The sequence below is a fragment of the Perna viridis genome, chromosome 5 (genome assembly GCF_037379345.1).
Source record: "Perna viridis isolate PV_CMFRI_1.1 ecotype Kerala chromosome 5, ASM3737934v1, whole genome shotgun sequence".
In the NCBI taxonomy this organism is placed as follows: domain Eukaryota; kingdom Metazoa; phylum Mollusca; class Bivalvia; order Mytilida; family Mytilidae; genus Perna; species Perna viridis.
Window position 1 is genome coordinate 35,383,374 of NC_142449.1, and position 25,627 is coordinate 35,409,000.

Genomic DNA, 25,627 nt, shown 5'->3' on the forward strand with positions numbered 1-25,627 from the left:
TTCTTGTTAACCAATCGTGTTACAACTATCGCGTGATATTCGGATTTTTATATTCGGAAGCAAATAAATGTTAAACAAGATTTCAGACGAACAAATTCATTTCTTATTAATGTGCAAAGGCTTTTGTTCTGGGATGCTTAATTTATTAATTTGCAAGAACGAAATGGAACGCTTCATTTGAGTGATAGTGTTGATTGAATACTGTTGGAAATTTTTTTTGTCGGAAGAGATAAACTTGTTCTTGGAGGACTTTATACGCGTGGTTCACCTTACAAGGGCTGGTTCTGAAAAGTATTGTTTTTCCGTGACATGTCATTTGCGCAGTTTGCGGCATACCCTTTCCAAGTCGGAACTTCCGTAAACTCAACTCAGGTGAGTTTAAAATCTTTAAGTTTAAAATGTGACTTTCTTATAATTTGAATATCAACTTATTCTGTATTTTACAAAGATCAGTAGTACTCTTATTTATAAAATATATCTATGCAAACTAGTTCGGATGACCACAAACACATATAAGTTTTATATTATTCAATACCTCACTTTTAAATCTAATATCAGTTTAAAAAATAATCAAAATTTTAATGAACAAACCAGAGCTTAACTGTTTAACTAATTATGTGAACAGACATAAATGAGATTACTTTAGAATGTCCGTAGAATGTTAAAAAGATTAAAAATGACACCTGATTATTTTATGCACACAGTTAGTGTAAGTGCAGGTGTCAACAATTAGATACTCCTCTGTTTTTCGGCGATTCCTGTTATACGCATTAAAATGTTTACAGAATAAATTTGGTAAAGTCTTCAGAAAATTTTATTTAGAGTGGAGTTAGCATATTGATCAGGAGTGTTTTCTGTTTTGCAGATGTCAAGCACTAGCAGTCCTAGCGGGCAGAGGGCTTGTTGTGAAAATGGACGCCCCATCATGACAAATCCACATACTGGGCAGACAATATGCTCCTGTCAGTACGAATCTACACTTCTAAGTTATTCTAGAGTACCCGGATTACCGGAAGGGATGTTCGGAAATCCACCGTATGGAGCTGCACAATACGTTCCTTTGGGTTCCGAAGGATCAGCTTTCTATTCACCACTGGTAAGTTGTTTGGTTTCAGTAGTAATTTTAAAATTCATTTTATTTTTGTAATTTATTACAAAACAATTCTTTATATTTAGTAATGTCTATTATATACTATTAATCAATTTTGTTAAAGTTCAAATATTTTACAGAAAAAAAAATACCTACTCCCTAAGAGTAGATAATAAAGTAAATAAAATAAAACTAGAAACAATATTTTACTTAGGAAAGAAAGCAAGAGTGTCCAGTATGATGTCACTCTAACTTAGCACGATACACGTACTTAGGATTGGATACAGATACATACAATATTCAGTTTTTATATAATATTTTTTTATTAGATCGCCTTTGTTGTATCATGATATCGTGTGAATTGAAATTAACCATGTTATTAATACAAATTTCATTTGACGTGGGAAAAGATATCAAAGAATTAATAATTATTCGTTTTCACCACAATTTTGACAATTGTAGATTGTTTTAGTTATCACTACTTTGTAATGGTTAATTTGCACCGATCTAACCTTTGTGTGGTTTTGTCATCTCTCTCTGTTTAAAACCTTTATTTCTTCAAACGAAATTAGTTTTCACGGAAATTGCTTGCTACACGTATCTATTTTTAAAAGCACGTGTAACTATATTTAAGTGTTTGAAATAAAATTTGCAATCCATATTTTAACAATATTTCATTTATAAAAGTATCTGATTATTTATATAAAGCTAGCTTTTATTTTTACTATACATTGAGAACTGTTAATTCGAATGAAAGAAAATACGAAACTGCTATCAAATGTCCGTTTCTTGTCTTTGAAAACAGGATCTGCTACAAATGTCATGTTGATTCATTCACATTCACTTTTAAACCACACACGTGCAACTCATTAATTAGGACATGCAGTGAGAATTTGTTTGTCGACACTTGTTCTCCCAGCTAAAAACGTTTCGCTATCAAAACCCTCCAAAGCATCGCAATATACGATTACAACAGATAAACATTTTGTCATACCAGTGAAATGCTTCCCATGGTGTGAATATCCCATTTACACTTAAAAACTGTTGATTTTTTATGATTTCATGCGTTGACTCCACGGGTCACTTGTTATCGTTCTCTTTGATCACTTATTCTTGCTCATTTATTTTAGACAAATACTACCTATGACGTCAAAGATGCACCGGACGCTTGGAGAAGCCTACAAGCAGGAGCGGTGTTTCCGTACGACCCGGCTATGATGTACCCTTATGGGACGGGGTGAGTACACGATCTCGCACTAACTATCCGTTATGTTATGATATTTTAGAATTTCACATTTTCTTATTCAGTGTAAATTAAAATTCAGGATTACGTGATTTTTTTCTTATGAGGCTTTCGTTTTTTTTAAATACTTTTCCTGATATCGATAATTATTTGATCAGTTAATGAATAAACCCATATAATACGTTGCTTCTTGCTTGATATTACTATAACTTTGTTTAAAAGAAACAATAACAATAAAGGTGAGCAAAACAAACCATATTAATAAAATGATACATCAAATTTTTATTGCATGTCACTGGTAAAATTAATGGTCAACTTGATTACTATATATCTCTTCAACAAGTACATTTACGAGATAACTTTCTATCCTCCGGCAGGTGATACAAATTTTTCCAATTAATTAATTTGTCCATCATTAAATTAAATCAATATTGAAGCAATGTAAAATTCGTTGTTTTGGGTGCAAATTCTAACGAGTTAATTTTCTTTAATACAGTGTGTTCTGCTTTTCAAATGATGAACCAGATATCTTTGCTTAGTCCCAATTACTGGTTTTATTTTGCTAAATCTATTTATTCACGTTATCATATTGTGAGGTCTTTACGTGATGTAGAAATCAACAAAGGAAATAAAATTCAGTGGAAATAAAATCGGAGCTAAATAATAACATTTTTGTGGTTTCTTTTTATCAAGCATTTGACTTTTCCTTTTTTATTAATAAGATCGGAAATTTATCCGGACAAAATAAGGTATAATTTTCAGATCAGATCTGAATATAACATTTAGGGAGTCAACCTTACTTTAACTGATCAGGACAAAAATATTCGCAGGTAATATGATAACAAAATGACGGTTTCATCACATAAAAGGTCTATGTTTTTTTATTTATCAACATGTGTTTAGTACTTTTAAAAAACGTTTACATGACACTGATTACATTTGGTAGTCTTTTTGGATTCCCTCTAGGTTGAATACATTTGATTCTTGTCGATAATCTACCGGAATTCATCCGAGTGGAAAGTTAATATCTTCATAACCAGAAAAAAATCAGTGATCCGTAAAATGAGATAAATACCCTTATCATTCAAATGAACGCATTTAAATAAAAACTATTTAACTTTGATGGCGTATTCATGTAACGACAACTAATTTGAAATGCATTTTATTGCACTAATTTTTATTGGTTCACCGGGTGCTCAGTTGTGGGTAGTTAAGAGCAAAGCATTCTTTTCCTCTTTTTCCAGACTTGTTACAATATAGCATTATTCACATTTTGAACTTCCATTTAATTGTATTCAAATCTGAATTTTAAAATACAGTACGTCCGATGCTGAATGATTAATTTCTTCAAATAAATGAATTTGAAATTTATTGTCACTATGTAAAATATAAACATAAATAAAAATATAATGCTTGCAAATGCAATTGTTGTTATTGTATCAGTATAGAACTAATTATTGAAGACAACAGGAAAACATCAGTAGTGGCATATAATGATCATTACTATTCTAACTGATTGGAAAGTTTCTCTGAATGTACAATGTGCAGTATCACCTTTAATCTGATTATGTTTCTTATTTTATCATTAATCAAAATTAATTAATGAAATGATTAAAGACGAGTAAAAAATTATACTGTCGTTCTGTTACTGGCCAGACCAACAAATAGAAACGAGAATCTAAATTTTAAGATACAGCACCAAGTCTTGGTTTTTCAAGCCAAATTATTAACTGAAAAGAGTATCAAAATACTAATAACTACGTTTTCGTAAACAGCGCATATGTACTTTCGTTATGTGCATAAAAAATACGTGATTTAGATCGGTTAAATACAGCGACAATATGATGTCAAGGGTTCACAATCCTTGCGCCAACGTTCTGTGAATCGCATAAATATTCTGTATGTTTTGAATAACTGTATTAAATAAGCTTTGCTCAATCAACATAAGATTGATATAAATGTCTTGGTAATGTAAATAGACGTCTTAGATCTCCTCTTTATTTAACGATTATAAGAAAAATATTTATACGATGTTGTTAAAATGACTGTAGTTATACTTGTTAAATTATCACATATGTTTACTTATAAAATATCATATTGCTATATTACGATTGCGAAATAGACAAATTTAAGACTGCGAAACTGTGTGGTTTAATCGGCAGAAATAAGTATAGTATATTACACTTTATTAGACTAGGCAGGACGGTTTTATTAAATATTTTACGTATTGTTCATGAATTTGTCTCGGAATGAGAAATAAAGATGAACTTGTTTTTATTTAAGCGAACCTACCGTTACAAAACTTGATTTTCTTTTCCCCTTTTTGTAATTTTAAGGATAATGAATGAGTCAGGTGCGGATTCAAAGGGGGGCGGCTTGGCGTTAACGCCTTTCCTCCCCCAAAATTGGGAAAATAATATCATTTGCATGTAATCTTGATTTTTTTCACATTTTATATATAATTATTATATTGAGACGTGATTTATTTCCGTAATAAAACATCCTTTTACCCACAATTAATACCAGTTATGAGCCATTATGGTGGTTTCCAACTTTCCGGGTTTTTACTCTGACGTTGTCATTTGTTATACGGATTTTCCTTCTGACTATTGCCTAAATCTGATCAGTTCGGCAATTATGTTATTACCCTTCAATTTCTTTCTCAACTGGTGAATGTAGAAAAGCAGAAAAAAACAAATCTGGTTTGGTTTTGGTTTTTTCCGAACTCTTACCCAAATATTCAACTTAACTCTTTCAGTTTTAGAAGAATCTTTCGATATAATAATAAAGCAACCGTCTTGAACCTATTATAGATAAACATTTTCTCTTTAGGTATGGTGGCATCGACCTGAACGCCAGGAGGAAAAATGCTACAAGGGAGACAACCAATACCCTGAAAGCTTGGTTGTATGAACACCGGAAAAATCCGTATCCAACCAAGGGTGAAAAAATAATGCTTGCCATCATTACAAAAATGACCTTGACCCAAGTGTCCACCTGGTTTGCAAATGCCAGAAGGAGGTTGAAAAAGGAAAACAAAATGACATGGTCTCCTAGAAACCGATCTGACGACGGTACCGAGAATGACGACATGGACGACGACTTCGACAACAAAGAGAATGCCGAAGAAAACGGGAGGCTATCTGATGAAAACTCGAACAAAATTGAAGGTGGAATTGTAGACGGAAGTAAGTACACATTGTAAAGTATGCATATGTTGATTTACATGATAGTATTAACTGTCTCTGTTTCGTAAAGATGTTGCCATGGCAAATGGTTTCTTTCTTAAGAGTGTAAGTATATAAATGAAATGCGTCCTTATTTAAAAGGAAGACTAGCAAATTTTACCCAAAATAATCAGGACACATTTCATTCTAATCTGATCACAAAGGAGAAATTTAGCGAAAGATCAAAAGTATAGTGATAATATTTTTTTATGAATATGGAACATGTACGCTTTTCTTATAAACTTTAACTACACAAGAAATGAAGGCAGGTGTGAAGGGCAATCGGGCATGCGCTAAAAAATGATAAAAAGAAGAAAAAAAAATCAAATTAAAAAAAAAGTTATAAAATTAATGAAGTATTTTCAAGTTTGAATTTGAAAAAAAATCTTATCTTTTTATTCACAGTCTGTCGGAACTATTTTTTTCAAAGCAGACGAAACCTTTTGCGGAATTCTGGGTTTCCTAAAAGTAAAGTTTTCCAGTTTCTTTGTTTTAAAATAAAATACTTTGGGGGTATTTACGTTTTTTTTGTATGATTAATTCCTTTGTTAAACATTCATTATTACAGAAAATTCTTTGTTTTACAAATTGATGAAAAGTTAAAATGAAATTTTAAATACCATATCTGCTTAAAGGTATCTCTAGAGTTTAAATTGGAAATTCATTTACTTACATAAATTAAAACTTTCCAATTGTTCTTTGAAAGCTCAACATGGGAATTTCTTTCCAAGTTGTGTCACGTTGTTTACAATTAATCTTTTCTATTACGTGAAGATTACAATATTGAACAAAACTAAAAGTCTTCATCCGATTCACATCCTTGCCCAGAGTAATTAATTCATCAGTAATATACACATCAAATCCGCATCGGATGATCACTTTATTTATCAAATCAAAAATCAAATGAACACTTCACATTAACCATCAAAATGTCAGGAGAAGGGTTTTACTTTCGTGGCTAAAGGGACTACAAGAGACAGAAAACGAAAATATCTCTTTATCGGCGAGAAATATTCGTTCCACAAGGACGGTTGCATAGGAAAATGCTTCGAGGAGTAAAAGATACACTAGATTAACAGCTTGATAAATAATTTTGTGAACATTTATTGTTCACGGTTTTCATTATGAATAAAATTCATTGTCAAATAAGAAAATAGGAATCTCATTCGTTGGTTTTATTTCGCGAGCCCATGCAAGCTACTAAACTGAATAGGTGCTTAAACACAGGAGGATATCGGTGCGTGCGGTCTATTATAATACAAGTTAATGGGAGACATTTATCAGCATTTCGTTTTTCGACACTTCTACTATTTAGTAAACCGCAATGGCATTAAAACTCCTTTTTGTAAGGAATGCTTTGAATGATAATAATTTTTGAAATACTGCACGCTGAAATTTTTATAACATGATTACACCTCAGATAAAATGTTATTTTTTTGTTTTATTAGATAACATGTTTATAAAGTTTCGCATTAAAGCGTGTACAATGCCCCCACAAAGCGCCTGTTCTTGTGTTTGTTTATAATAAAACTTTGAATACATAAGAATAAACAGATTGATGCCGGGATGATTCACGCTACAACGTTTTTTAATATTTGACAATCGGCCATGTTTATCTTCGGAACTCCTCATCATTCTACTCGATGTTTGACATTTAGCCATGTTTAGTCTCGGAACACCTGCTAGGTACCGATTTATTATGTTTTAGCGATGATGAATGGCTTCAACGTGTATTTCATATCATTCATGTACAACGACATTGCATTTTACAGTCATCATCTGTATTTTACACTTGTATCTCTTGTTCGTGGAGATCTATATTATAAATAATCGTTGAAACTTTGCCACTACAGCGCATTTTGCTTTTACCTTTTCAAAGTTTACCCTTCATTTTTGAACCGAGTTGTCTATACTTGCGACTTTCAGAACTCAATAAATATATAAGCCAAAACAATCCTTCTTCTATACAACGTGTAAAGTATGCTCATTAAAAAGTAATTATACACCATCGTGGCTATATAAGTTAATGTTACAGAATTAAGGAAAATATTTTATGTAAAAAGAATTCTTTTTTTCGATATTTTTGCTTATAAATACTTTTTCTTGACCTATTAATTATAATGTGTTGTAAGTTTAAACACTTTTATACATGTATATTCATTTTACTTTGCCCCGACAAACGTACAGTGCATATTTGGAAAACAATGCAGAATACTAAATTCATCTAAAATTTCTTTCACGAAGTAACGCAGTGTATGGGAATGAAAAAAAAAAACAAAAAAAAAAAACAAAACAAAACAAAAAAACAAAACAAAAAAAAAACAAAACACGGGAGTTCCGAATACTAATAGCATGTAAAAAGAACGGTAAATCTGTAACAATCTTAAGTGGAACATTCATTATACGGCAAATACCATAATAACATGACCACAAATTCCCAATTCTTTAAAGCAGAAATTCTGACAAGCATTTTACACAGTAATTGTAATTCTTGTGGCAACATTTTGCTATTTTTCGTACCTCGATAAACAAAGCCAATGTACCATGCTTGCTTACATGATAAAAACTTCAGTTAGTTTGGGCTTAAAAGACTTCATTGATCGTGTATTACAGATCATGTTTTAAAGGGTGGGTCTTGTTTAGTAGAGAAGTAAGGAAACACATTCTTGTCCAAAGAAATGATATTTAGATACTTTTTAGTAGTACCCTACCGGTGCACCTGGTCCATGCTCCCAGTTTTTAGTGGAGTCCGGGTTGCTCGTTTACTTTTTTTTCTTTGTACCTGTTATTTTGGTTACTTTGTGTTCTTTGTTTTGTATGTCTATTTTCCTTTTCGAGTTTTCTATCTTTTGTTTTTTTTTAATTTTCGCTGTCACAGAGTCTTGGTTCCCTTTGTTACTCTTTTATGTCTTGAAAAAGGGGTTATTTCATGTAGTACATATTTTGTCTGTTTTTCGTGCTTATAAGTAAGATGCTTGCTTATATTTTTGATTCGCGTGTATGTTTTTAATTGATACTGGAAAGCTTTCAGAAACACTTTTCTTAATGCATTTTCAAACAAAAGGCGAGACTTTTTGCATCATATTATACAAAAGCGATTATTCCAATTGTTTCCGTGTGACTTTGACAATGTATGTACGTGTGAATTTCAACAGTGATTAAAATTCTAAAACCAGCTAATTGACAATTTCTGACAAGCTGGAAAGGCGTCAGCAATAAATCCCACGGTCATGTGGAAATCCTACGCATGCAGTGACCATTTGTACAAGTATTACTCTAATAATTTACTTCTGAGTCGTTAGTCTTGTGAAGCCGAAATTGTCACACAAATCTAATTTATTGATTTTATTTCGATATTTTTGTGACATTAATTTATTTCGTATGCTAATAATCTCTTCCCTTATTTTATGCTCCATTGAAAAACACTCGTGTTCACATACTGTGTAAATTTCTCATTATCTCTTTATTAAAAGAATTATTCGTTGCTTTAACGAACATTAATTTTATTTTATTTTATTGTTGCGTCAAAAAATAAAAAAAAATCAAATAAAATTTGAAACCCGAACAAGTGTTTTTGTATTGAAGTTTTTACTTTTGACATGGAACAGGCTATTTGTAAACGGAAACCTGTTATTGTCTGATGGTTTGGGAAACGCTGGTTGATGATGGGAAAATTGTTGTGAGAAACTTTGAATAAAGCATCGTTGATTTTTCACTCAATTTTAAAGGACATAAAGAATAATTTACAATAGAGAGAGAAAAATCAAATCGAAGCTAATCAACACGAGAGTTAATGTCACATTTTCATTCTATACAAACAGGAACAAACATAGTTAAAAAAAAACAACCGCGAAAATTCTACATTCTATGCAAATATATCGTTGTACTTATTGTTTTTTGGGGGTATGGTTTTTGTTTCTATGCATTGAATTATTTGTCTTTTCAGTCTCCTCTACTTATTCTTTTCCCTTGCATTCGTATTGTCTTTATATTTCGGTTAAATTCTTTTCTCTCCGAATAGTCTCTGTATGTTAGTTAAACACCCACCCCTTGCATTCGTGCTGCTTCTATATTGTTATATTATTAAATCGATTTGTCATTGTATTCTTCCTTTTTTTCTTCCTTGCATTCTGACTCTTTCCGTTTTCTAGTTTATCGTTCTTCCATAGCTTTCGGGTTTCCCCTGTATTGTAGAGGTTCTTTTATCCTGGTATTCGATTTTTTTTTCAATAATTTGACTATCTGTTTAAGCTGTGATTTTACTTGTATTCAATTTGGTCTAAATAAATTCAGAATGGTTAACATTAAATAAAATACCAGGACCCAATTATTTAAAATTATATCCACTGGATGAATATTTATCCAATGGATAAGCTGTATATCCAGTGGATAACTTTAGTCCTGTAGATAAATCTTTTGAACAACTGGGCCCTGTTGTTGTTCCAAGTTTATCGATGTGTATCATGTTCTAATATCTCTACGGTTGCTATGTGCTGCATGTTTCAACCGTTGATATTTGAATTATGTTCTCAGTTTCATTCGTTGTATAAAAGTGGTTGAATTCACTAAGAATATATCGGCTAACCTCAAAATACCTTACAAAATATTTTAATAAAAGATGACAGTACAAGGACACCAATTCTTTGTTTTTTTTTAAATCTGACTTAAAACATGCGTTTGTTACAATGAGTAATATTTGTTCACTGGATTCTTCGCTACATGTAACAATGCAATGATTAAATGAAATTCTGTTTCGAACTTAAAATAAATGAATTAATTTCATCAATTATTTTCATTGCAGAAACTAAAATTACTAATGATAATTGAGTATAAAGTAAATGGAATAGAATGTTTTTTAGATTGTCACAACTCTGAGTACCTGTTAATCTTGTATCATTTTCTGTTGATTTGGTAATTCATGCTGAAATTAAAACATCAGACTTCTAAAGGAAAACTAATGAGAACTCGTGTCAACATTACATTCGGAAGACTCATGTACAAAATATTGTTCAATAACCACCCTAGCGTCAAATTAATTTTCATTCATTGCTCAAATACAATTTTTGATTCTGTTTTATTCTTTTAATGATTTGTGTTACAATAAGCAAATGACAGAGATAATTTTCTCGGATACACAAACCGTTTGTTGACAATAGTTTGGCAAATATCCCCGATTACCTTCCCATTGTGACTGTCTGTTTTCGCTTTTCCTTATGGTGATTGAGTTTTTAATACAATGATACTTTTATCATTAACTCACATCAATAGCTGTAGATGAAGGCGATGATATCTTTTAACGTAATTGAATAGAATAATGCCCATTTTATGCTGAAACGCTCGATTTGTTTACTGAAAGTACGGTCCGGACTAATAGCATGTATTCACATAGTTATTGGTAGACGACATAATGACAATTCAGACGAACAATGCGGGAAATGATAGTTCATTTACAAAAAAACGCGGACGTTGATTCAGAAAATGAAGTGCTATTAATTTCTCTTAATTTGTAAAACATATTATTTGTAACTTTTTTCCATTTTAAGATTCATTTAATGATTGATGGCCGCTAATAGGCAGTCCAAGGAACATACGTTTTCGATTAAAACTAAAACTAAAAGTATAAAAAAAAATCAAGCGTTAATTCGTCTTTTGATACGTTATCGACTAAAGTTAGACAATTGGTGTATAAAAGTTATGAATATAGACACTGCAAAGTGAACAAGGTTGCTGTCAACTTAAAGAACAATAAAACCATTTAAAGTCGGAAGCAGCTCTTCTCGCATTCAAATCAAAACGAACTGGTCATGATCTGCCAAAACTAATGTCCCATGAAAAAGCACTTTATTATTTGTCCTATTTTTTTCCCGTCTAATTTGTACTTTAGTTTCGGAATCATAATGTTATGCTGTTTAAGTGGCACTCCATGCAAGAATCAGGCAAAATGTAATTCATGGTTGGAAAGCCTACATATTTTTTATTTTTGATATTTTGTTTAAAATGTCATAGTTAACAAAAAATAACGTGGCTTTTCATATAACCCGTGCTCTTAGGAGATAAAAATTATATAGAATGTACTGTGATATCCCCAATTGAAGGTGATAACTGACACTAAAATTCAATTGAAACTATTAGATTTTTCATGTGGATTATCTCCTTAGTGCAGAAAGGTTGGAATGAAAAATTATACGTTTCATCAAACAGACCTATAAAGCAACTGAATAACAAAAATAAAAATATGTATCCTTTTTGGGGTGTATCACATATTATAGAATTTGCAAAATTTTTATGTGCTACTTAAACTGTTGCAATTTTGTAAGATGTATTCAATTTTAAATTGAGTATTTTTACCATATTCTTCAATTATTACTATCTTCCTTAATATTTAATTATATATACTTTTTGTGGTGAGGTGAATAAGTTTTGTATACGACGAAATTATCATTAAATTTAATAATGATTCAGAATCAAAAAGGGTGATAAGGATGAATTTAAAGAAACCTACTATTGCAGTATGTTTTACAGCGAATGATGTAGTAGACTTCGCGGAATAGAGTCGGTCTTCCATTGATTGATTAAATGACAATCATCACTGCACCCGATGAATTTCCCCTTTTACCTTTATTGTAAAGAAAAAACTTCCATGAAACTTAAATCAAAATATTTATAAAATACATATAATATTTCATTGGGTAAGGGTCATTCGAGCAAGAGAAGATCAACTCTGTTCCCTACATTTAACAACATTATTCGCTTTAGATAGATTTTTACAGTATTAGAAAATCTAAATGTTCGTTTTCTCTTTTAGGTCGAAGGCAATCCGAAGAAAACAAAGATAGAATTATAAATGTTGATGACGACGATTCAAATTTAAGTTTCAAAGACTTTGATGATCTTGACCCAGTAAGAAATGACTCTGACTCCGACAACAGTGTTCAAGAGAAAGTTAATGAAAGATTGTCTCCCGTGTCAAGTACAGATGGCGATTCACATCAAAAAGATACAACAAAATCCGAAAAAAGTGCTATGGAACTTTCTACAAAGTCTAGTCACTCACAATCATCTTCCACACAAAGTAGACCAAAGATATGGTCAGTGTCAGAATTTTTGAATACCCCAAAGGAGGAAACCCCACAATCCAAATCAGGTTCAAGTTCTAGTGTAATGAACGCTATAAATAGATCACTGACCAATCCAGGTAGTTACTTTTATCTCCAATCGAGTAACCATTCGTTACCTCACGGACGTTATAGTGCATTCGGAGCTTATCCACATTTATCACTGTCTCATACTACACTTTCATATCCCTACACACTCTCTTCTCATACAGCTTCTAAATCAACCTTATCTAGTCCTACAGAAGTGCTCACTGACTCGGAAAGTAGCGAGAAACTAAGATCGAGAAACGGGTTGTTCTCGCCAGCAAGAGACATTGACACAGTCAGAGGGATCTCGAAAGTCTAATTTTTAAATTGTTTAACATTATTCGTGTTTTCTTTATTTATGAAGTTCCTACATATACTCAACTCAAAATAAAATTTTTATGAAAAATCCATCTTAAATAGTATCGTGCGTCTCTAGTACTTATGAGAATTGCAATTGCAACAGCCAGAGAGTTTATGAGTATTATCATGGTCAATGAAAATATTCAATTTGATGTACAAGTATTTCAAAATACATCTGAAATAACAAAAATAAGTAATAAGTTACTCAAGCAAGCATTCAATCATCGATCCATGTTCATTTAGTTTTTTGGTTCAGTTGCAATCGAATGGGACTTTGGTTCGAACGTCTATATTTTTATCATTGCATAATTCTCATACCAGTTTCTATCAAGATATAAAATAAAACACCAAAATTTTTCTCTGAATCAGGACGCACGTGTCTTGAAAGAAGTTAAAACAAGTATGTAGTTTTGCGAAACAATTAGTGCAGTAATGTTACGTATATATAGGTCGTCACTCACTGGTATTTCCCTGAATTTTTATTCATATTCACAACATTGTTAGATATAGTCAAAACCATTTAAATTTATTATTTTCAACTTTTTTTTTAAATAGAAGCAATACCATAAAGTCTTTAATGTGCGATTTTTTACAGCGAAAATGGCTGAACGATACATTTCCTTGTTTTCAGCGCAAAACATTTAATGGGAAAAGGGTATGGCACTAGTCCACATAACCAGTTACTTGTATTGAATTATTGAGTGGTGAATTTTTTAAACACACACCAGACAAAATCAATAAATTACGAAAAATACTGGTCACTACAATTCACACCAATACGACAGTTATTGAGAGGTTATTTAGCATACGAGACAGAAGTAGATGTCGTTGAAATGAATTCAGTGCTAAAAGGCTTACATAAGAAATACAATCCTATAGACTTTACAAAATTAATAACGACGACGAAGATTATTCTGCATTGATTATACGAGATGATCTGGTTCATATGTTATACAATGTAACTAAAATGTTCCTCTGTGGAAACGAATTCAGCGGAAGCGACCTTTGGCAGAACTTTTATTCTGGTTCTTAAATTATACACGTTTTTTTTTAGTTTTTAGTTGTTGAACCTGCTTTAAGTAGTCTTTGCAATACAATAGTGTTGTTGGCTTTGTTCAGGTTTGTTGGTACCGACATCACATGAAATTTTGGTGAGTGTGCGATGATTATCTCGCAAGACTAATCACAGAGCAGAAAATCAACACTGCAGAGTTCCTTCAACAATAACCTCTTGGTAGTGATAATGACAAAATGAAACACTGGGTTTCTTTAATTAAAAAAAAAAGACAATTCAAATATAAAACCAGTTGATATTCCAAGTTAAAGAATAAAAATCATGAATAAACTATAATTATCTATTAAAAAAGCAGAAGAATAAAGTCCAATCATATGCGTACAATTTTACCACAACTTAAGTACAATAAAAACAATATAACAGAGGGCATTATTAAAAGAAGTAGTCAGTGTGGTTGAGATACGCAACACAATCCCAAATTTTACACACCTTCGGATCATACTAACACGATGAATCAAATGGCAACAGCTTACAAAAATCACCAAGAAAACAAATTTTCTGATTTAAAGATTCACAGAACCGACAAATCGCCAATACTTAATGAATGATAGCGATGTCAACCAACGTATTCATGAAATATAATCATTTGCCCCAGTAAATAAAACATGTTTGTTCATACGTCTGACCAAACATATATGCTAGGCTTGTTAGGGTACACGTTTTGAAATATATGTGTCCATAGTATTTTATCATGTTTTAAGTTTTTTGTTTGATCTGTACTTAAAGCATCTTAAACCTATCTATATGTTAAAATAACTGATTCCAGAAATATATATGAAACTTACGACATGAAAAGAAAATTGTAAAAAATAGACATGAATAAAACACATGCTGAAATTTACTAAACTCTTCGTTAATACAACTCATTGTTCGGCCATACTTTTGTTCATTCATAACACATACGGCATAATCTTCTAAAATATTTTTTCTCAAGAAAATGGTAATTTTACCACAGTATAAGAATGATTTCTTTCTTAGTTCATAAATGGTTTCTTTCCATTCATTTGTAAGTTAATATATATTGTATTCATATGTTAATCAAGGAATATGTGCTTTCAATTATTTTGATAGCGCCAAATCCTGAGTTGATAAGGACATATCTGCTTTATGCTTTTTTTATTTTGAAGTGAAAAAGTAAAAGGTACTGCCATAATTGTCTAAAATAAAACAAATAGTTTATTCAGGTAGTGTCGTTATAATGAAAAAAAAATCAAATAAATGTCATGTCTCGCTTTGTGATATTCAGTTAGACTTATAAAATGACACATGTGTAGGTGTGTGCCATCTTAAAAGACACACCTGTAGGTATGTACCAACTTACACGTTCCTGATAGATGAAGAGAGGGAATAATATATATATATATATATATTAGTCTGCAGGAAAGACAAAGTCTTTTATAGAATCTAGAATTAAAGAATTTTATAGGTTTACATGTTTTGTCAATAAAACAGCCTTGTCACCGGCTTACTATTCGTCCAATAACTCGACAAAAACATCCGTATAAAATACTTTGGTTTTGTGTAAAATTATTATCAATAGATTTAAAATCTCGAGTAGGAAATAATTGTAATAGAAGTTTTGAAAAGGTACAGGTATTTTTTTCTTTTACACTCTAAATTATTTTCAGAAATTTTTGATGAGCAATCATAAATGTGAAAACGCTATTCATCCTCACGAAGCCAAGAAATTGCCATAATCAAATGAATATTATATGTTCAGCAATCAAAATGACTTATACTAAATCGGGAAACTTCAATACATATTTTATATTCTTCTGTAGAATTTGCTTAAATGGCTGCAATTATAAAATATCGGATCATCGAGATTTTACGAGATTTTATTACTCCCCCTGCGTGAGTTTGTGCGAGCTGTTTAAATTTCATTACTTAAACATGTCTAATATGAGATGGTTTATTGGGGATTATCTACAAGTTTGGCATATTTAAACAGATTGGCATGCACTAAATGTCCAGCAGCTGTTGCTTAAAAAGGTTTTGGTATGTAAACGCAGGATTAATCTTTAAAATCTTGCCCAATAACACCGTACAAAACCATCAGAATTGTTAATGCTCTTGTAGAAAATAATGACAGAGAACGATATTTTAATTTTTACATATAACGGCGTTCAAAGGTCTCGCGATAAATGCGCCTAATATGACGTGATTTGAAAGGCGGGATTACTTAATAAAAGCTAAATCATTGGACACAGCCCTCTATAGGCCATGAATGTTTTTCAAAATAGGATCCCTTCATTCAAATCTAATTCGTCTTAAATTAACATACAGCCTAGTATAAAGATGGAACACATGTTTACAAAACCAAACATTTTCCCAATTGATTTTATGATTTCAAGTGTCTAAATAATCGTTTACGAGAATTTGACTAAACCTTGTATTGTAGTTTATATAAAATTAGGCGACACACCTGGGAGGGATTAAAAATGATTGACCTTTTACAGGGAAATGAGTTTGCACCAAGAGAGAAGAGAGCGCATACTTGGCGAACTTCTACTGTAGACCAGCATATTCAATATAAGAGTTTCTTGATGCACTGAAATAAATGACATCTTAAGCTGATTTATATGCACCAAATTTACATAAGACTTTTGTACTTTATCGTGGCTTGCATTTTGTTATTATGAATGCAGACTAAAAGGTTAAGCGTATATGTCTAGAAATGTAATGAACATGTACATGTAAGGTTGTAACGTATCTTTACTATTCAGCTTTTACTAGAAACAAACTACAAGTTGTATTACTAGATAGCACACAAACACATTAAAAAACACGGACAAAATGCAATTGAATAAATTTGTTTAAGGAATCTCAAAGATAAGTTCATAAAATATGGTCAGTTAATTTTCCCGATTCATTAATATGTAGTCATCAAGTTCAAGATCAAAGGTTCAAGGGTTGAATCGTGTATTATATAAATTTCCTGTGTTACATTTCTTGCTTACGTTAAGGTTATGTGTACTTATATATTAATGCTGATCCCCATCCCCCCCAAAAAAAAAAATAAAAAATAAAAAATAAAAAACAAAAACAAACACAAACACAAACACACACACACACACACACAAAAAGAAAACAAAGAAAGAAAGAAAACATGTATTCAGACAATTTGTAGACTTAAACCCAAAATAATGTTATTGTTTTTTGTATAGCAAGTAAACATGATTTAATTTCTGTGTATCATTCTTTCTCGATGAATAGATTAAAGAAAAAAAAATAAGAAATTAAAAGGGGAATAAAATACACTTTTTTAAAAGAAGTATAATAGTTCAAATTTTTGAAATGCATCTACAAATTTAGAATTCCATACCAAAGTAATAAAATAGCGAAATTTTCTATCCTGGTTTAAATTTTGATTTTTTAAATCTAAAAAAATTCGCGAAAGACCAGTTACATATTTTCAAGACATAAATGAAATAAACAGTTCAAAATGAACATTATGTAACGAGCATTGGCTGTTAATTGCATGACCGTTTTCACACGAAAGCATTTTTTGAGTGAACACACGCTGCACCGATAATTAATTATGATAATGTAAACAATTTTATTGGAACAAAACACACACACACACACACACACCAAAATAACATGTTTAAAAGATAATGAATGGTTGAAAGTACATCACCTGAAATCTATGAATTTTACCTTCCACTGTATATATTTTTAAATTCATTTTGTATTTTTCTTATCACTTGATCTGAATGAGACTTTGACAAAGCAAAACAAGCAATGTATAAAACAAGTGGAACCTGAACGTATTCAATTAAAAAAAAATCTTCTCATTTAGACAAAGAATGAATGTATGTTTTTTTTTAACATTCAAATGCGTTCGTGTTGTAAAACAATTATTCATGCTTTAATATTCATAAAAAAAGACAAAACTACAATTTTTTCTTATTTTAAAAGTTAGTGTGTTGACAAATTACACGCATAAATTCCTCACAATACAATCATGCTCGCTTGGGATCATCGACTTCCTCTAAGGTGCGAAAGAAAGATGATAATTCATCAAGTAGTAAGGAGGCTTGAAAAAATATGGCTGGCTTTTACAAATGAACAAATAATAGGTTGACATTTAACACACCTGTGTATATATTGTTGTAATAAAATGTTACGGGGGAACTACAAGTCACTGGTTAATTCTAACATAGACAAGTAAGGAATTTCACATGTTTTGACAATTTTACACTTCATGGTGTCATTATAAATAAATAAACCGTGGATATGAAGATGGACATTGCTAAAATGGACACAATACATTTTTCTTGTAGTAATAATATTAGTTTATTTGCCAAGAAACTTTTGAACAAAGAAGTCAAAATAATTGCTTTACAAGATAATAAAGGACTTTGTCAGATAAGTATAAAAAATGGGCCTCAACACCTATTACTACAGCTCATTTGTTAATTGCCACTTATGGTGTCATCAACTACTGACCCAATATAAATAATAAGTTAGTCCTTTGGCCATTTATGTCATTTTTAGGGAAAATTGAGGTTCAGTAGTACTTCTCATTTTCAGTATGTATTCGATTATATGATTATTTATTTGAAATACCAATAAAATTAAAGTTATCCTTAAGTATAAGTTTTTGAAAGAATCAGGCAAAACGGGAAAAAATCAGAAACACTCGTGTCAAAACCCCACTGATCTGACAATACAATTTCACTTAAAGAATTAATTGAAAAGGTCATCATTTGATATCTGCTTGAGAAATATTTCAATAGAATGTTAGAAAATGAGGTCTTTAACAGACTTGAAATGTTCATTTACCATGCATTTCAATGAAATTATAACTCAATTTCCCAAAGGGATATGGAAAAATTTTGTTTTTTCCTTGATTCAGATTTTTGCAATAGTCAAAATACACTATCAAGATGGTGTGTTTTTACCTACCATGTTTCATCCACTGCCTGATTCTTACGGAGACAGACATTTTAATAACAAATCTTCAAGGGAAGATGATTTTATTGGTTTTTGCTCCTGGTTGAGTCCCTGTTGTCGATTTACCGTTCGAAGTTTTTAACTTTCACCATTTAATATCTATATGTTGTATATGCATGCTGCTTCTTTTGGTGTCTTGTTATTTTAGTTTTCTGGACAATAATATTTTAATTTCGATTAAAATGTTACGTTTGATTTTACCTTTAATTGGTTTGGCTCTTATTTCCTTTTTTTGTAAAATAATATTAAGCCTTTGTAATGAAATGTACCAAAGGCACATCTCGGTGGTCATCTTACCGTACTCATACTTACACTCCCTGGTTAGGTTAAGGAGGTAGACCTACGGTAAGGGACACAACTTTTACAAAGCATTGTAACGCTTGTATTATGCATTTTACATCAATCTAATCTAAGCATCAAAGGGACTTAGATTAATTACATTTTAATTTTTTAAGGAAAGCTTGAGAGGCTTTGGTGAAATTGATTATGATGCAAACATATTACTGATTTCAAGGGTTATGTCCCTTACCCAAGATCTACCTCTTTAAAATTAGTTCAAGGTGGATAAGTCTTAGAGTTAAATCATTGTATTGTAAAATGTAGTACTAACATATTGTACATAGAATGCAGTTTCAATTTTCACATATTTATGTTTTTTTGTACTATGTTCATTCATTTTCCATTGTAGTTATTTATCATGTACTGTAATTGTCTTTTTTTTTTTTTAAAGTATCGTTTTAGGAGGTGTTAAAGTTACATTTTATATTTAGCAAAACAACAGATGAATAGCTTCAACTTTTTGATTTAATAAACTCCACAGCAAAAAGTATTTACTTGATAATTAATATTACTTTTTCCTGTAGAATTTAACATATTAAAAGCTGAAGTAAGAAAGACATTGAAATTGCCAGAGTGTAAAATAATGTCAAGTACAACACAATAAGCAATATCCACCATTGCTCTAGAAGCTATTTAATATATCAGCAAACTTCATAAAATAGCCAACGGTTCTCCTTGACATCCAGAGAATTGAAAAAAAAAACCAGACGTTTTAAATATTACACAAAACTGATAAAATTTGTGACCACTAGTCAGAATAAAATATCTGAATTTCGATCAAGTTAAGTATTTTTTTTTTTATAAACTTATAACATACTACTTTTATTAGTTGGAAATTTGAGTGACAATTTCTTCGAATATATTTTTGGAAAAAAATATGCACTTAAATGATTACATTTTTCTCATGTCCGTAAGTTGTCAAAAACGCGTTTGTGCACCTGTCCAAAAGAACTCTGTAAAATTAACATTTTATGTCGTAGAAAAGACATTAAACGGCCGTTAACACAATTTTATCCAAATGACCAAAGTATCGTCATGTCCAATGCAAATCACATGGTCACGTGGTCAGAAGGGCAAATTTATTTTCGTATTCAACACCTGTTTATATGAAATATTACGGACACAAACAATGCAAAATGAACAGAAGAATAAATGCTGGGAAATGGCGAATATTAATCGTGGGATTATAATATATGCTCGCTGTCGATTGCCGACAAGGAATTTGACCCGAAACCATGTTTTTGTAATGTAATTTTTGTATATTAATATGTAATGTCATTAGAAGACGGAGACAATAAATGACTCCCTGTAGATTACCATCATCATAGATTTAATTGTCATTTGTCTCATGACTTGAGTTTTTTTGGTATTCCACTTTTTGGGTGGTAGATATTCCGGCAGTTACCTGCATTTTGTAACATTGCTTAATTTTAGTTGTTTTTACAATAGTATAACTATTTTAAATATAAATTCATATACATTTATATACTTTCGAGAAAAACATAAACTGATCTTACTTCTTTCAAATTGCTTATGTATTTGTCGATACAGTAATATTGCACAATTAATACAAGTTCAATGAAATTAATACTAATTCATGATAACAGATTTTTTTTTCTATTTATGCAATAAAATATTTTTTGTCAACCAAACTCCTACATGTATAATAGCATTACGTTATACATCTACCAGAATAAATCATAAAAGTAAGAAAGGAGACAAAAATATTACCAGTAAACAGTTTGATAATTTGGTGTAAACTGTAATGTACTAAATTCTTTACTATTATTGTTATAAAGTTGATGCAACATATTTCTTTGAAGAATAATATACAGGTACAGATTTCTTCTAACTTTCTAACTACGTGCTACATATGATCACTTAGTACTAGTTGATCGCTAATTTTTAATACAATCTATTAGAATTACGCAAAATCCGACTATGTCTGATATGCTTAAAACTGACGTTGGTCAAAATTTTAACATTTAACGAACGGTACAAGTGGAAATTACTACTATAAATGATGTGTAATACCATTGATCATGTGGTGACTTCGAGACGAATGCACCTAATTTTGTTTTTAGAGTCAAATAAATTTGGTCTAAGTCCTTTTGTTTGTTTGTTTGTTTGTTGGGATTTAACGCCCGAGCAGAAATATTTAAGCTATATTCAGGCGATGAACATGAAATGGATGATAAAATGAACATGAAATGATGATGAAATGAAAAATGGGATGGGACACAAGGATAATGGGGTCGAGAAATTTTGATTGCCACTGGAAATTGGGTGAAGTGGGTAGGGTCGGGCAATTTAGCCTCCTGTGGCGGAGCCCTATGGTTCCTACTCCGGGAGAATACCACAGTAGGGTTTTTTTAACGTGCGAGGAACATGGCATCTTTCCCAACACGGTGCACCACTATAGTTTGCGGTCAGGTTTTCCGTATTATAGCCTGACAACCCCAGCATGTAACACACCAGGGGTACCCCATTCCACCTACTGGGGAACACAATCCAGTTGCTCTGTGGGCAGAGCGCCCTAGCCTCCGGCTTAGGTTATGAGCACTATTTAGTCGCCTTTTACGACAAGCTTAGCGCAGCTGCAAGCCTATTATTTTGCTATCCGGACCTGCACGGGTCTCTAAGTTCTTCAAACAAGGATTCCATACCATTGTTCTATAGATTTTTAATTAAAAGGTCTGTTAACCTAGTCTTGTATTCGTATTTATTAATCACAAAATGATTTGGATAAGAATTTCGCGATTTTATTTACTTAGTTTCATCTTTCGAATTTGTAAAATACTGTTTTATCAAACCTTTTTTGTAATTTAATTTTACACCTACGACATTGTACAATGTACTATGTACTCTTAAAGAGTTGAAGGAGTGCAATACAGTTGTTTCTTCTTGCTGTACATTGACATTATGTAGAGTCAAGTAAATATATTTCAAATTGTTCAGACAGGGATTTCATACTATAGTTCCATTGATTCTGAAGTAAAAGGTCTGTTCACCCGGTCATGTATTAATATTTATTAAGTACCAATCATTTATAAGTAACGAGTTTTTAGTTGCTCATTTTAATAGAAACACCAAAGTGTGTTACAACATCCGTAGATTTACTATTTAGCTTTCTGTGCCTTCTGATATTCACATGTAAATTTTAATACAATTTCCTTGTAAATCAGTTTACCAGTTAAACCCTATCTGTTTGTTATACAAAACTTTGACATCTCGATTATGAAGCATAAGGAGATTTTAGGCTCTGCGTTATTATATTCAAAATAGGGGCAATGGGTTCAAATTCACAAATGTATCCTTACCTTGACAGAAACAGTTGTTTCTTTAGTTGTATAGTATCTAGTATCATTTAAATAAAGCTTCATATGAGTGCTTTGCTAAAGCTGTAGTTTTGAATCTTTTTTCATGGTATTGTAGATGTGTTAAAAAACAAATTGATTTTTCCTGTGTTGAGAATATTTATTTGGCGTTAAACCTTTTTGTCAGAAAACTTAAGCTGTTGTTTTGAACTGTTCGGAAGTATGTGTGCTGTGTTTAACTTTTAATGGGCACACCTAAACTTTACAACGGTACGGTAAATCAAAATCTAAGGAAACCAAATATATAAAAAAAAATATAAAACTGTTTCATAAAAATCAAACACATGTAATGCATATATATGTAAAGCATATGTATATATATACACACAATGTGACTATAATGCGTTTTATTGTACAATATGAAAGAAAATATATATTTATATATACTCATATTTTTCATATTTTTACACTTTCTATACAATTTTGTTAAAAAAAAATCACATTAGTAAAATGTTAACGAACACTTTTTTTTTAACTGATCGATACTTCGAATTTAGCTGTTAAGACGAAAAATGAATATACCTAACAAAAGATTGTGAAATTGAAACGATCCAAATTATATGAACTTTGATTTCTCAAGGATTCCCAGTAGCTATTTCTGTTCCGGATTAGGGAGCTTGTCACATGTTTTATTAGCATCTTCTCTTCCATTAGAATGACTTTTACGATCTTGTTTATAATTAACATATGGGTTAGATCGACATCATTTAAACGCTTTAATTGACGTTTCGACACTATTGTGACAAAACATCTCTAGATCAAAAAGTTGTTTAACATAGTGTATGTCGTTTCTTGACCTAGAACTATAAAAAGATCCATAAGTAAAAGCAACTTTGAAAACGTGGTTTTACGAGATTTGTTCATGTTTTACAGTAAAAACTGTTTAAACCTACCCAATTTGGACTTTAAAATTAATTCAGGTAATTTTGATTTTATTTTACTTATCTATTTTCGGTACATACATGACATGTCTTGTTTTATACTGGAGACATTACTGGTTTCAAATATAACCAAAAATTTAAATAAAACTACAACATTAAAGGCGTCAAAGACATTGATTAGACAATATCAAACATTTTTGTTGTATGATTAACTGCAATGAATAGTCCAAACTTGTTCACAAGTTGAAACTGTCCATCTCAAATATCAATACCATTTACGATGTCCACTCTACTGTGTCATTACCCTATTATTTTATTGTCAGGGGGCATAACTCTAGATTAATAACTCTCTTTCGAGACAATACTTAAATCCAATAACGCCCATTTAAAAGCTCTATAACCACTCAGCCGAGATAAATACAGATTCTTTTATCTATTTGATACCAATCTCAAGATGAGCGACGCATTTAGATGGCATCTCTGTTAAAAGTTTATTGTTAACGGTAATTTGTTTGATGTTTATAAATCAGAGCCTCATTCTGAAGGACAATTAAAATTAAATAATTAATTGACGCTGATTCGCTATCTCGCTAAATGACATTGACAGTTGAGATTTTCGCACAATTGAAATTTAAACAGAGGAACATCAATAAATCGCTATAAACATTGGTATCGCAATATCTCTCGGTTACGAGATTTACACGATTGGAGTTACGTATAAGATGCCAGCCTTGGTTTAGCTTGTGTTTATTAGGAATCGATGAGTTTTTAATCAGAAATTGATAATGTTGTTATATTTATGTCAAAATTAATTGCTTTAACTAAATTAATTAATTGTTTTTCTTGATTACAAGGTGAACATATTCATATCGCATTGTTCCGTAAAATGTAAATAGTAAAGAAATCATGTGAACATTTAATTTTACTATTGAAGGTGAAAAAAAATGAGAATGTTTTAATATGTACTTTTATTGAAAGCTGAATTTCCAATTACAATTCATTATCTCATTTCCGGGTGAAATAATTACCAAGGTTTGAATTTCTTTTATTATATTTCAGTTCAATTCAAAATTGAAACGCATGAAAACAATAATCAGTAAGTTGTCTAGTGTAATGTATTCAAAGCGTCCGTTTTTATTAACAGGACAAATGGTTTGTGAGAAAGTTGGTTAATATTAGTAAACAAGGAAGATTAAATTAACCCAAATCATAGATAAGAATGGAACCTCCGCAAACCATGTTTCAATATTTTATACCTACTAGTGTACCTTGTCCAATATTTTCCTTAATTACAACAATTATGCAGAGACGAGTAGCAGTAAAATAAAGCTGCATGCCAAAAGAATCAATGAAAAACTTCAACTGCGTTACGAATTAATCAAGGGACCCAAGATTCAACCGAAGATAAAATATATATCAAAAGAATAAATACTAGACAGGGAAAACAGCCACACAAAACAAAGAACAGGAAACAACCAAAATAACACATTCAAAGAAACAAACAATAAATGAGCAACCCGGACTCTGAAAACTGGGAGCATAGACCTGGTGCACCGATAGGGTAGCATGGTATTTAAAAAAGCGATGATGATAATAATACAATTGAAAAATGCTTATCCTACTTATCATGATAAAAAATTAAATAATACAAACAATTACACTAGTCATCGTCACCATAATGATTTTTCTCATCGATGTTTTCCAAACCACAAAGGAAAACAAAACAAAGCAAAGCAAAACAAACACAAAAACAGGACAGTAGAAAGAAAATTACCTCTGAAACTATATAACTATTACCACTTTAATCAATAACACTTTAAATCGAATGAATGAATGTGTGAAAGGTCAGTGCGTCCAATGAGAACTCATACCAAAATATTAAAGGAGGATATACCAGATGTATAGATCTGTAAAAATATTTTATTGACTCTAAA

The 25,627-nt window shown here is 31.1% G+C and overlaps 1 protein-coding gene across 1 annotated transcript; it reads left to right on the top strand.

Moving 5' to 3' along the window:
• The first annotated feature begins 17 nt into the window (after window positions 1-17).
• On the top strand, window positions 18-13,110 carry LOC148617238 (uncharacterized). The gene is made up of 5 exons (XM_088584756.1): window positions 18-372; window positions 866-1,096; window positions 2,221-2,327; window positions 5,166-5,521; window positions 12,366-13,110. Exons 1-5 carry the CDS (start codon window positions 310-312, stop codon window positions 13,019-13,021), a joined length of 1,413 nt encoding a protein of 470 aa, XP_088440882.1. The 5' UTR covers window positions 18-309; the 3' UTR covers window positions 13,022-13,110.
• Window positions 13,111-25,627: the final 12,517 nt, after the last annotated feature.